The sequence below is a fragment of the Rhodamnia argentea genome, chromosome 2 (assembly GCF_020921035.1).
Source record: "Rhodamnia argentea isolate NSW1041297 chromosome 2, ASM2092103v1, whole genome shotgun sequence".
Classification (NCBI taxonomy): domain Eukaryota; kingdom Viridiplantae; phylum Streptophyta; class Magnoliopsida; order Myrtales; family Myrtaceae; genus Rhodamnia; species Rhodamnia argentea.
The window spans coordinates 5,776,973-5,789,355 of NC_063151.1; the positions used below are offsets into that span (position 1 = coordinate 5,776,973).

At 41.1% G+C, this 12,383-nt stretch overlaps 1 protein-coding gene and 1 pseudogene across 1 annotated transcript; both read right to left on the reverse strand.

The window, feature by feature from the left end:
• Positions 1-295: 295 nt before the first annotated feature.
• On the reverse strand, positions 296-10,953 carry LOC115731519 (annotated as a pseudogene).
• A 15-nt stretch (positions 10,954-10,968) lies between these two features.
• LOC115732185 (S-locus-specific glycoprotein S6-like) lies at positions 10,969-12,129 on the reverse strand. Its single transcript, XM_030662849.2, has 2 exons — positions 12,022-12,129; positions 10,969-11,940 (listed from the first exon to the last, which is right to left on the reverse strand). The coding sequence occupies exons 1-2, from the start codon at positions 12,127-12,129 to the stop codon at positions 10,969-10,971; spliced, it is 1,080 nt and encodes a 359-aa protein (XP_030518709.2).
• Positions 12,130-12,383: the final 254 nt, after the last annotated feature.

Genomic DNA, 12,383 nt, shown 5'->3' on the forward strand with positions numbered 1-12,383 from the left:
TACTTAATCCATTGTACAATTGAAAAATATATGGCAACAAAAATTGCCAAATGTACTGCTAAACCCTACCAATAATTGTCATTATTATAGCCTTGTAAGACATAAAAAAAAAATTAGATATTAGTTTACAATTATGACCAAACAACCATTTATTCTTACTTTCAACACTCACAACTTCAGCACTAAAATTTTCAGTACCCTATTTGACATATTTGTTATTGAACTTCACACCATCGTATGCTTCTTTGTCCTTTGTACTCGAGATGTCCAGTCTACAATCTTCAGAAGCATCCTCAATGGCATTCCTATCGACCTTCTGGCAATGTGACCGAAAGAACATTGGGTGTGTAGGCTTCTTCCCTGACTAAAGATGCATCTGAGCTACCTGAACTTCTCTCCATGAAGAAACCAGGCTCTTTAGGCAGTGGCAAGGTTGCTCCTTCATTTGCCAACATGAAAACAACACTGGACATTGTCGGCCTATCTTCAGGAAATTTTTGGACACATAGCAAGCCCACCTGAACGCATCTCTTTGCTTGAGATTCAACAACAGAGTCGCATAAAGACTCATCAATGAGCTCCATGGCCCTCCCTTCACTCCATAGCAACCATGCCTACAAAAATTCAACCATTCGTGATTTCCACCGCTTTCTGAGCATCAAAAAGAAAACTTTTCTATGGGAAGAAAGAACAAATGGGATGCAGTTTTAGAAGAAACAGAATATCTGATCTTGTTTAACGAAAAAGAAAATGGCAGATCTAAGTAATCCTGTCGCTTACATGCCCGAGAAGGTTGTGATAATGATCAGGATGCTGGAATCCTCTATTCTTTTTGCTACTTACTATCTCTAACAAAAGCACACCAAAGCTAAAAACGTCGGACTTCACAGAGAATTTGCCGTCAACGGCATACTCTGGGGACATGTAACCACTGCATCAAGCAAAGCAGGCTTCAGTCCCTCCATATACTGATAGATAGTGCACTGTTCAAATGAATCGAGATGAGAAACTTACTATGTACCAACTATTCTTCTTGTCTTTGCCTCTGTGTCGTCTCCTTGAAAATTCCTTGCCAGGCCGAAATCCGAAATCTTTGGATTCATGCCAGCATCTAACAAAATGTTACTCGCTTTAAGATCTCTGTGGATGACTTGTAGGTTTGAATCCTGGTGGAGATAGAGAAGTCCTCGGGCAATTCCTAAAACAATGTCAAATCGCCTTTTCCATGCCAAAGAGGAGCTTCTGTCATGATCTACGCGCTCAACCCCATCAAAAACTAATTAAGTTGTTATCATTTAGCTAGCATAAGGAAAATCGAGTGAAAGGCAACAGAGAAAGATCGAGCGGTTCTGACCAAAAATGAAATTATCCAAGCTTTTGTTTGGCATGTATGCATAAATTAACATTCTTTCTTCACCCTCAATGCAGCAGCCAACAAGTCCAACAAGATTTCGGTGTTGAAGTCTGGCAATTAGAAGGACTTCATTCATAAACTCATCAGGACCTTGCCCGGAAGACTTTGACAGCCTTTTCACTGCTACTTCTTGTCCTGTGGAAAGTCTTCCCTGCATGTACTTTACTCATTGTGGGCCTCTGTTGTTATTTGAAATCAATGACTTATAAGTGATTACCTTGTAGACAGAACCGAAGCCGCCCGCTCCTAGCTTGTTTGTCTGAGAGAAATTGTTGGTGGCAACAGCAATAGTAGCGAAATCATATAATGGCAAGTCAATGTCATCCGTCCCACTTGGCAAGCCTACAGGTATGTAAACTAGTTTCTTAAATCATACGATAATCTCAACAAGAAAAAAGCAATATCCATTGATAACAAAAGCCGTTTTAAAAATATGTTTTTGAAGGTATTCGTATTCTGTGAACCAAACGGTGCAGTCAATAACGAAAGCCGCGATAATTGAAGATTAGGCTTACCTCCAGTACAAGTTCTCCTTTTCCCATGCTTTATACACCACAATGCCGTTCCGACCGAAAGCAATCCACCAATGATTGAACTTGATATTACAGCAACGATAACTATTTTCCTCCTGGTGCGGTCACGAATGTTATCTAAAGTAGAGAAGAAGAGAAATGTGGAGAAGAGTTAAGAAGTACTTCAATAATTTAGCAGAAAAAAAAATTGTCAATTAGTATAAGCATGCGTACCTAGTTCGGAAGCTGAAAGGCGTATGTATAGATTTTGCACGTCGTTCTGTTCTTCGACCAATCTCATGTCGATCAAGTCTCCCAACCACATGAGGCAGCCCGAGCCTCCTCCTCTAACATCTGAATTGGCATAAGCCGTGCATGAACAATTCCTCAAGCACTCGTCCTCACATTCCGTGAGGCTCATACTCTTGTTCAGCGCAACCGCCAACAGGTCGGGCAGTTTAACTTTTTTAATTTCCAAGAAGCCGTCTCCTTTTGAACAATTCGTGGGTATTATCCTCTTGCATCCGCCGGAAAAATCAAGTGATGCCCATTTGTCTGGCAAATTAGGCATGAACCCTTTCACACATTCGCACGGGGAGCTGAGGCTGCAGATGGCATTAGCACCGCACCTGCCATAAGTATCGCATGGATCACTAGGGAACTCCCGTATGACATTCCACGCAGCGCTTGTCGATCGATTCGCCACAAGAACCTGCATCACTCCCAAATAGTTCAACACCATTTTCCCTAAGAGTCGATTGTCCTGAACCTCAATCATGATGGAGATCTCATCTTCACTGTTCACGAAAATGGGCCAAATACCTAGTCTGTATGTAGCTGGACCGCCAACAAATTGAACTCCATTCCACTGCCCGGTTCGGAATATTTTGTTATGCCCAGCCTTCTGGACTATTTCATACTGAGGTAGACCCTGACGATAGTTTAACACATTTATGTAATCTCCAGGAGAAGGGTCGTTCATGCTTTTCCACGCAGTCAGATGCCATTCGAGGCCCGTTTTCAAATTCAATCCCAGCTTCATACCGACTAAAAGCGTGTCAGTCGGGTAATCAAAGCTTTGCCATGAATAGGCTTCATCAGCACTCGAATCGGATTTATCCCAAAGAACAAGATTTCCCGAATCCAAGAGCTGCGCAACTGGATTCTGGAGGACCCTGGATGACTTTGAAGACCAAACCACACCGTTTGACTGGTTGAGAACAACTAGATTGCTTACATTGCTAAATGTAAGAACACCGTTACGATCGGCTAGCGGGTTATCTCTGTTTGCAACCCACACGGCCGTTTGAGGACTGAACTTGTACCATATGCCCAAGTAGCTCATACTCGAATTGCCAGGAGTAAAGAATCCTAACTCAAAGGTTAGGTCCGAAGAAACCAATGTTTCTCCGTAACTGATGGACTGGTTCTTGCCCAAAATATTGGCTGCAAGTGACAAACCGATCGCAGGGACAATGATCAAAATGAAGAATGCTATCTTTGCCATTGTTTGCAAATGCCCTCTTCTTAGTTCTAACTCCAACTTTATATGCATAACTCTAAACTTGTCCGCCACATGAACACAATTTTAACGGGTCCTTAAAGTCTGAACATTGTTTTTCCTTTTCTTTTTTTGCTTTCCTCTTTAAGACTTATCGGTTCCTTGTACCGTTGTGCGCGCATATTCAATTGGTTCTCTGTTCTTAAGTGTGACTACTTATACTTTCCTTTCTAGAAGTTCTTCATGATATACAGTATCTACTTTGTTTATAGCAGCACTTTTGAATTCCAATTGGATATTAAAAGGCAAGAACTCAAACTCAGGCGTCACTTTTCACTTCGGCCATGTTTATTCCTCTTACATTTCCAGCTAAAGAAATTGACATCAGATGAAACTCAGACACTTTAAAGTGAACAAAATGTGTTTTTTTTTTTTTTTTTGGTGGTAAAAGTAAGAAATATATAGATGAAAGAGAACGCCAATTACATCCAAACCTTCGCCGCACACCACCGAAGTGTCGCAAGAAGCGCAAGGGCAGCTCGGGTTAGAAGAAAACGAAAAAGCAAAAAGTTACGCAAGGTAGCAGCTGCACATACACAAAAAGGAACCTGTGTAACCTATACATGTAGCTATACAAAAGAAGCGATGGCCCAACAAAGCAGTAGCAAGGAGGTTCGAACCTCCAACAAAATCAATCAAAGATCACTGGGGAGATGTTCCAAGAAGCTTGAATCCTTCGGTTTCTAGGAGTGTCTTCAACATGGCTGAAAGTGAGAACCTTGTCCTTGACAATCTTCTGAAGGCGCTCCTTGAGTTCTGAAAAATTGAGTTGCTTGAAACAAAATGTGTTTGTCTCTATGAAACTCATCATTCCTAGTCAAGGATGATTTCTGGGTAAACCTTGTTTAGGTAGTTTATACTTTCCATCGACAAAAAGGCACAAGAATCTAGCTCCCTAGTGAGTGGGTGGGGTTCGACATGAGTCGCTGGGGTAGCGCCCCCGAGCCACCAGATGACTTTTATAGTTTGAGCTCACATCGGGGAGTTGGTATGGTGTGGAATAGTTAATATATTCAAGTTAGTTCATAACTCATTGGCTTAAAACTTTTGAGTGAAGATGAGTCCAATAGATGTGTTAACGAGCTCAGACTTAGACTCACTTAGACTCCCTCATGGCGAATCTCCCCAGGCTAAAGGATGGCCTTCTGTTGCATGCTCCCCCTAATCATTAGGGAGGTAACCGCAGAGAGAAGTGGAGGCTATGTAACCCTAGCGACACATTAGCATCAGTTGTTTATGCCAAATGGACTCACTTGACAAAATGTGAAAAGGCTTAGGACTAAAATACAAAAGTGCAATAGATTTATGACTTTTTTTTTACAATTATCTCGATTTCAATTTGATATCAAGACTAAATAGGAAATATCCAACTTTTACATTACCACCAAACAGAAAATATGTATTTTCATGGAAAACATTCAAATGTCCCCAAATAACAATTCAGCTTCAGTCGGATTTCGTTCACAAGGTCAAACTCGAAACATATTTTAACGTTACTTGTCTGTTCTTTAACTCTGACACTTACATTTCTCCCTCTCCAAGTTTTTCCGTATTCTGCTCTCTCTTTTTTTCGTCGAATATTCCGTATTCTACTTTATTCACTTTGTCTATAGTAGGAATTTTGGATTCCGTTTTAAAAGGCAGGACCTCATACCCACGGACAACTTTTCACTTCGACCATGTTCATACCTCGTGCTTTTCCAGCTAAATCATAAGTTAATCCAACGTCAGATGAAACTCAGGCATTATGACACGATCATAACACGTTTGTCTATCGAAACCGTCGTTCCTACTTCCTGGTCAAGGTTGACTTCAGGGTCAAGCATGTCCTTTTGGACTTCATAAACGACATGCGAAGTCCACACTTGAGCGGCAGTTTTGGGTTAACTTTCATCTCGTGGGGTGTTAACCCTTCCAATGGGTTGGACGGCATGACAAAAAGAATTAAACAACAGCAGCGGCCAATTTTTCGAAAAAATATTTTCCTTATTTTTCGGCGTTTGGATCGCTTGGAAAAATGAGCCAACGGAAATATATACTTAAATTCAGGAAAATCATTTCCGCTTATAAAAATTGGATATCATTTTCCAAAATATGATTAGATATCGGCGCTTAAACCAAAAACTCTATGTTTGGGCACGAGAACCCCCACGATTATTCTCGAGCCCTTGACAAGCGGCCCCGGGCTGAAGTAGGGTTCGCGGGGTCCATCAAGACCAAACCCGAGTCTAAAGAGATTGGTTTCGAACACTAGCTCCCGTGGCCGTGCCTATGACTCCAGAACCCAGTGCCCAACTCCTCGATGCCCTAGCTCGAGTCCTTAGAGGCTAGGCCTAAGAGTCTAGTGCTCGCGCCGAATCTCTAACACCCGGGCTCGGGTCCAGTGAGGCCTAGATCAGGTCCACAAAGCTGGGAAAAAAAAACTTCCTGGAAAATGTTTTTCAGAAAATCACAAAACAAACGGAGCCAAAGTGATAAGAGAAACCCATAAAAAAAAAAAAGGAAAATAGTTAGAAGATTACATAAAAAAACTCTGATATTCATTTAAGAGGGACTCGCGATCTATAGTTTAGAAAATGACTGCATATCAGCATCAATATTCATGGACGTGGAATCGTAGATTGTACAGTAAAAGGGTTTGTACGAGTTGTGTATTGACAATTAATCCTAAAAGCAATGGACCTTGCATCCATAAAAAGGCCTACACCAAGCAATCAGGACACGAGAGGCCCTGTCTTTCACCCCTGGATCTTTAATTATAGTCCTAAACGGGGTAATAATTTTTGCAGGATGCCCAGTGTATAGGATTTTCATGCGATTACTTGGATCATTTTATGTTCCTTTAACCTAGTACATGAGGGAATTTAGGACCCAAGTATTGGATCAAAAAAGCCTAAATTCGTTCGCAAGCAATGTCTATGGGGCGTCAATTTATTTTGGCTTATAATTCAGGTATATTACAATGAGAATTTGGAAGGTGGTAACTTAAAGTATACTATGACAATTCTGATTGTTTTGCCCGAGCCACAATGTCTTGAAGACTTTTTCACAGATTTGAGTAGGAGCATTTGGTGAAAAACCTAACAAGGCCCAAAGATTTACATATATTTTTATGATGGATAAGCTTGGCAAGAATTCAGGATCAACCTTAAGGCTCAACCTAGTTCGGGCCCGTTCAATGATCACCTCTGCTCTAACTTGAAAATGAAATTAGGGCAAGTTTGAATGGTTTATTTGTATATGTTACGATTTTATGCACTTAATCTTTGTTTTTCATAAGATTTTACTATTTATACAATTGTAGATGGTAAAGAAAAGTGTGGGTGCAATTAGGGGTGAGCATGGTTCCGGGGTAGAACCGAGAACCTGAAACCGGAACCTGTAGGATCCGCTCCGGTTCCAGGTTCCAAGGTATGCGGGATAGGTTCCAGGTTCCAAAAATTGAGGAACCTGTTCTAACGGGTAGGTTCCGGATTCCACTACCTAGAACCTGGAACCTGGAACCTGGACCCTGGATTCTGAAATAAATTTTTATATTTTTCTTGGTATATATTTTTGCACAATCATACAACGTTATATGGCATTTGATGATGAGTGTATAATTTGGAGTCAAACAATTTTTTATGTTTCGGGTTCCAAAAAATGATAAATGTGTTGCAATGGATCGGTTTCGGGTTCTAAATGTAATATGTACAGAGCCTAAAATCACTCACATCTACTTTCTCTTAGATGTTGTAGTGTTCACTCTCATTTTGCTTAACTAAAAATGAAAAAATAAAAGAAAATAAAATAAATTGATAGGTTTTCGGGTACCCTGGAACCGACCCTAGAACCTGTGACGGGGTAGGTTCCAGGTTCCAAGATGTGACGAGTAGGTTCCAGGTTCCAAAAAATGAGGAACCTGTTTGGACAGATAGGTTCCAAGTTCCAGGTGGAACCTGTAAGGAACCTGGAACCGCTCACTCCTAGGTGCAATCAAATGTGTTGTGATGTGCTGTTGTTCAATATGTTCTACAGTACGATATAATAAAAAATGATAAAACCCTGAAAGCAGAGGCATATCCGATACTTTGCTATTGGGCCGTGCAAAACCAAGTATGGATACAAAATCTCTGTGGACAGAAACCCACTTATCTTTCCGTAATATGTTGCTCATTCTAAGATCTCGGTGGATCACTTGAAGCTCGGAATCATGGTGGAGATAGAAAAGCCCTTTTGCAATATATGGCATCTCTCTGCTTGAGACTCAACAATAGAGCCGCATAAAGCCTTATCAATGAGCTCCATGGACCTCCCTTCACTCCATAGCAACCATGCCTAAAAAAATTCAACCATTCAGAAAACTTGTCTATGGGAAGAAAGAACAAATGGGATGCAGTTTTAGGAGAAACAGATTATCTGATCTTGTTTAGCGAAAAAGAAAATGGCAGATCTAAATAATCCTTTCACTTACGTGCCCGAGAAAGTTGTGATAATGATCAGGATGATGGAATCCTCTATTCCTTTTGCTGCTTACTATCTCTAACAAAAGCACACCAAAGCTAAAAACGTCGGACTTCACAGAGAATTTGCCGTCAAAGGCATACTCTGGGGACATGTAAACCACCGCATCATGCAAATCAGGCTTCAGTTCCTACATATACTGATGGATAGTGCACTGTTCAAATGATTGAGATGAGAAACTTACTATGTACCAACTATTCTTCTCGTCTTTGCCTCTGTGTCATCATCTTGAAAGTTCCTTGCCAAGCCGAAATCTGAAATCTTTGGATTCATGTCAGCATCTAACAAAATGTTACTCACTTTAAGATCTCTGTGGATAACTTGTAGGTTTGAATCCTGGTGGAGATAGAGAAGTCCTCGGGCAATTCCTAAAACAATGTCAAATCGCCTTTTCCATGCCAAAGAGGAGCTTCTGTCATGATCTACACACACTCAACCCCATCAAAAACTAAGTTGTTAGCATTTAATTGTATTTTCTGGCAAAGGAATCAACGGACAGGACAAAAGCATAAGGAAAATCGAGTGGAAAGGAACTGAGAAAGCTCGAGGGGTTCTAACCAAAAATGAAACTATCCAAGCTTTTGTTTGGCATGTATTCATAAATTAACGTTCTTTCTTCACCCTCAATGCAGCAGCCAACAAGTCCAATAGGATTCCCGTGCTAAAGTTTGGCTATTAGAAGGACTTCATTCATAAACTCATCAGAACCTTGCTTAGAAGATTTTGACAGCCTTTTCACTGCTACTTCCTATCCTGTGGAAAGTCTTCCCTGCATGGACTTTACTCATCGTGGGCCTCTGTAGTTATTTGAAGTCACTGGTTTATAACTGATTACCTTGTAGACCGAACCAAAGCCACCCACTCCTAGCTTGTTTGTTTGAGAGAAATTGTTGGGGGCAACAGCAATAGTAGCGAAATCATATTGTTGGAATAAATAAATATTAAACCACGTCTTCTTCTAATAGCTTAAGCTTTTAGAACAGTTGGTCATGGTCCCATAAAATTTTTCATAGTATCGAGCGGGGAGATCTTGAGTTCAAATCTTTTCAAGCCCTTATTTGCCTCTCCAATGAATATGTCCATGCTTAATAAATATTAAACCACGTTTTCTTCTAATAGCTTAAGCTTTTAGAGCAGTTAGTCGTGGACCCATGAATATGTCCATGCTTAATAAATATTAAACCACGTCTTCTTCTAATAGCTTAAGCTTTTAGAGCAGTTGGTCGTGGACCCATAAAATCTTTCACATATAATGGCAAGTCAATGTCATCCGTCCCACTTGGCAAGCCTAGAGGTGGCAAAATGGGTCTAGAACCCATTTTCAACCCATATTTGATGGTGGTGGGTCAAAAATAGGTTAGTTTAAGTGCTTAAATGGGTCATAAGTGGGTTATTTAAAAATCTAATGGGTTCTAAATGGGTCATAAATGGGTCGGGTAAAATAATTATCTTAAGAGAGTTATAAATAAATTTTATGAATATTTCAAAAAAAAAATTGAACTTTTAATATTAATTCTTTTCTTTTCTTTTCTTTTCTTTTTTTTCTCTTGCCTTGGCCGCCACTGGCCGGCGACGGCCACCGGCGAGCTCGACCGGCCGAGATCTAGCGAGCCTCGAGGCTAGGCCGAGGGCTGGTGACAGCCATCGGTGAGCCTAGGGCAAGCTTGGCTGGTCGAGATCTAGCGAGCCTCGAGGTTTGGCCGAGTTCCGGCGAGCTCGGGGCTCGATCGATCTAGGCTAGTCGAAGCTCAACCTAAGCGTACGAGCTTAAGCGAGCTCGAGGTTTGTTCAAATCTGGCCTCGAGTTGCCGGTTGGAATCGAGTGAGCCTCGAGCTCGCTGACATCAGGCGAGCTCGAGGCTCGTCAAGATTTGGCCTCGAGTCGCCAACCTAAATCGAGTGAGCCTCGCCGAGAAGCGGTCGGTTGTCGAGCTTCCCGCCGTCACCGAAGCCCCGAATACCAATGGACAGAGGAGGGAGGTTGTAGACGTAGGTTGCAGACGAAGATTGCAAACGAACGAGGGACGAGAAAGGAGGAAGGAGAAAAAAACAAAAAAGCAGAAAAATAAAAAATAAAATAAAATAAAAATTAAAAACTTTTTTTTGTCAAGAAATTAACAAAATTTTATAAAATTACAAAATTTGAAATATATATAATAAAAAAAAAATTTCACAAAATTTGTATTGTATGATTTAGTTAAATATCAATTTTTTATCTAGTAAGATTTGGTTTAATATAGAATTATTTAAGAAATACAAGTCGGGTATCGGTCGGATCGGGTATGGGTCATTGAGTTTGCACTGGATAAATATGTGTCAAAACAGATTAAATGGGTTAATATGGGTCGGACCATATTCGACCCAACCCAAACCCGACTCGACCCACCTATTTGACGCCTCTAGGCAAGCCTACAAGGGATGTAAACCAGCCTCTTAATCCATACCATAATCTCACAAGAAAAAAGCAGTATCCGTTCGTAACGAAAGCCGTTTAGAACATATGTTTTTGAAAATATTCATTTTCTGTGAACAAAACGTTGCAGTTAAATAATGAAAGCTGCCTTAATTGAAGATTAGGCTTACCTGCAGCACTAGTTCTCCGTTTCATATGCTTTACACACCACAACGCAGTTCTGACCAAAAGCAATCCGCCGATGATTGAACTTGATATTACAGCAACGATAACTATTTTCCTCCTGATGCGGTCCCGAATCGTATCTAAATTAAAGAAGAAGAGATGCAGGATTTACTCTTTCCACATTTCTCTTGCCCAGATAATAAGTATTTCAACAATCTAGCGGAAAAAAAAGTCAGTTAGTATAAGCATGCATACCTGGTTGGAATGCAATTGGTTCCTCGAAGTTATCGAGGAAAATCACGGTAGCTGATTGGCGTATGTATAGAGTTTGCATGTCGTTCTGTTCTTCAAACAATCTCATGTCGATCAAGTCTCCAAACCACATGAGGCAGCCGCAGCCTTAGCTTCTAACATCTGAATTAGCATATGCTGTGCACGAACAATTCCTCAAGCACTTGTCCTCACATTCCGAGAGGCTCATACTCTTGTTCAGCGCAAATGCCAACAGGTCGGGCAGTTTAACATGTTTAATTTCCAAGAAGCAGTCTCCTTTCGAACAATTTATGTGTATTATCCTTTTGCATCCGCCAGAAAAATCAAGTGATCCCCATTTGTCTGGCGAATTAGGCATGAAACCTTTCACACATTCGCACGAGCTAATGTTGCAGATGGCATTAGCACCACACCTGCCATAAGTGTCGCACGGATCACTAGGGAACTCGCGTTTGACATTCCACGTGGCGCTTGTTGATCTATTCACCACAAGAAGCTGCGTCACTCCCAAATAATGCAATGTCATTTTCACGAAAAGTCGATTGTCCTGAACCTCAAGCATGAAGGAGATCTCAGCTTCATTGTTCGCGAACATGGGCACAATAGCTACGCTGGGCATAATGGGACCGCCAACAAATTGAACTCCGTTCCATTGCCCGGTTCGTAATATTTTCCTTTGCAGATCCTCTTGGACTACTTCATGCTGAGGTAGCCCCTGACGACAGTTTAACGCATGTATGTAATCTCCAGGAGAAGGGTCGTTCATGCTTTTCCACGCGATCAGACGACGTTCAAGGCCCGTTTTCAAATTCAACCCCAGCTTCATACCTGGTAAAAGCGTGTCAGTCAGGTAATCAAAGTTTTGCCATGAATAGGCTTCATCAGCACTCGAACTAGATTTATCCCAAAGAAGATTTCTCGAATCCAGGAGCTGTGCAACTGGATTCTTGAGGACCCTGGACAACTTCGAAGACCAAACAACACCGTTCAACTGTTTGAGAACAACCATATTGCTCACATTGCTAAATCTGAGAACACCGTTCTGATCGGCTAGCGGGTTATCTCTGTTAGCAACCCACACGACAGTTTGAGGACTGAACTAGTACCATATGCCCAAGTAGCTCACACTCGAATTGCCAGGAGGAAAGAATCCTAACTCAAAGGTTAGGTCCGAAGAAACTAATGTTTCTTCATAACTGATTGACTGGTTCGTGCCCAAAGTATTGGCTGCAAGAGACAAACCGATTGCAGGGACAATGATCAAAATGGAGAATGCTGTCTTTGCCATTGTTAGCAAATGTCCTCTTCTAAGTTCTGACTCCATCTTTATATGCAAATCATTCTAAACTTGTCCACGACTTGAACACAATTCAGACTGGACCTCAAAATCTAAATATTTTTTATTGCGTTTTCTTTTATGCTTTCGGCTTTAAGACTTATCGGTTCCTTGTACCGGTATGCGCGCATATTCAGTTGGTTCTCTGTTCTTAACTGTCACTACTTATATTTTCCTTTCAACAGGTTCTCCATTATATACAGTAT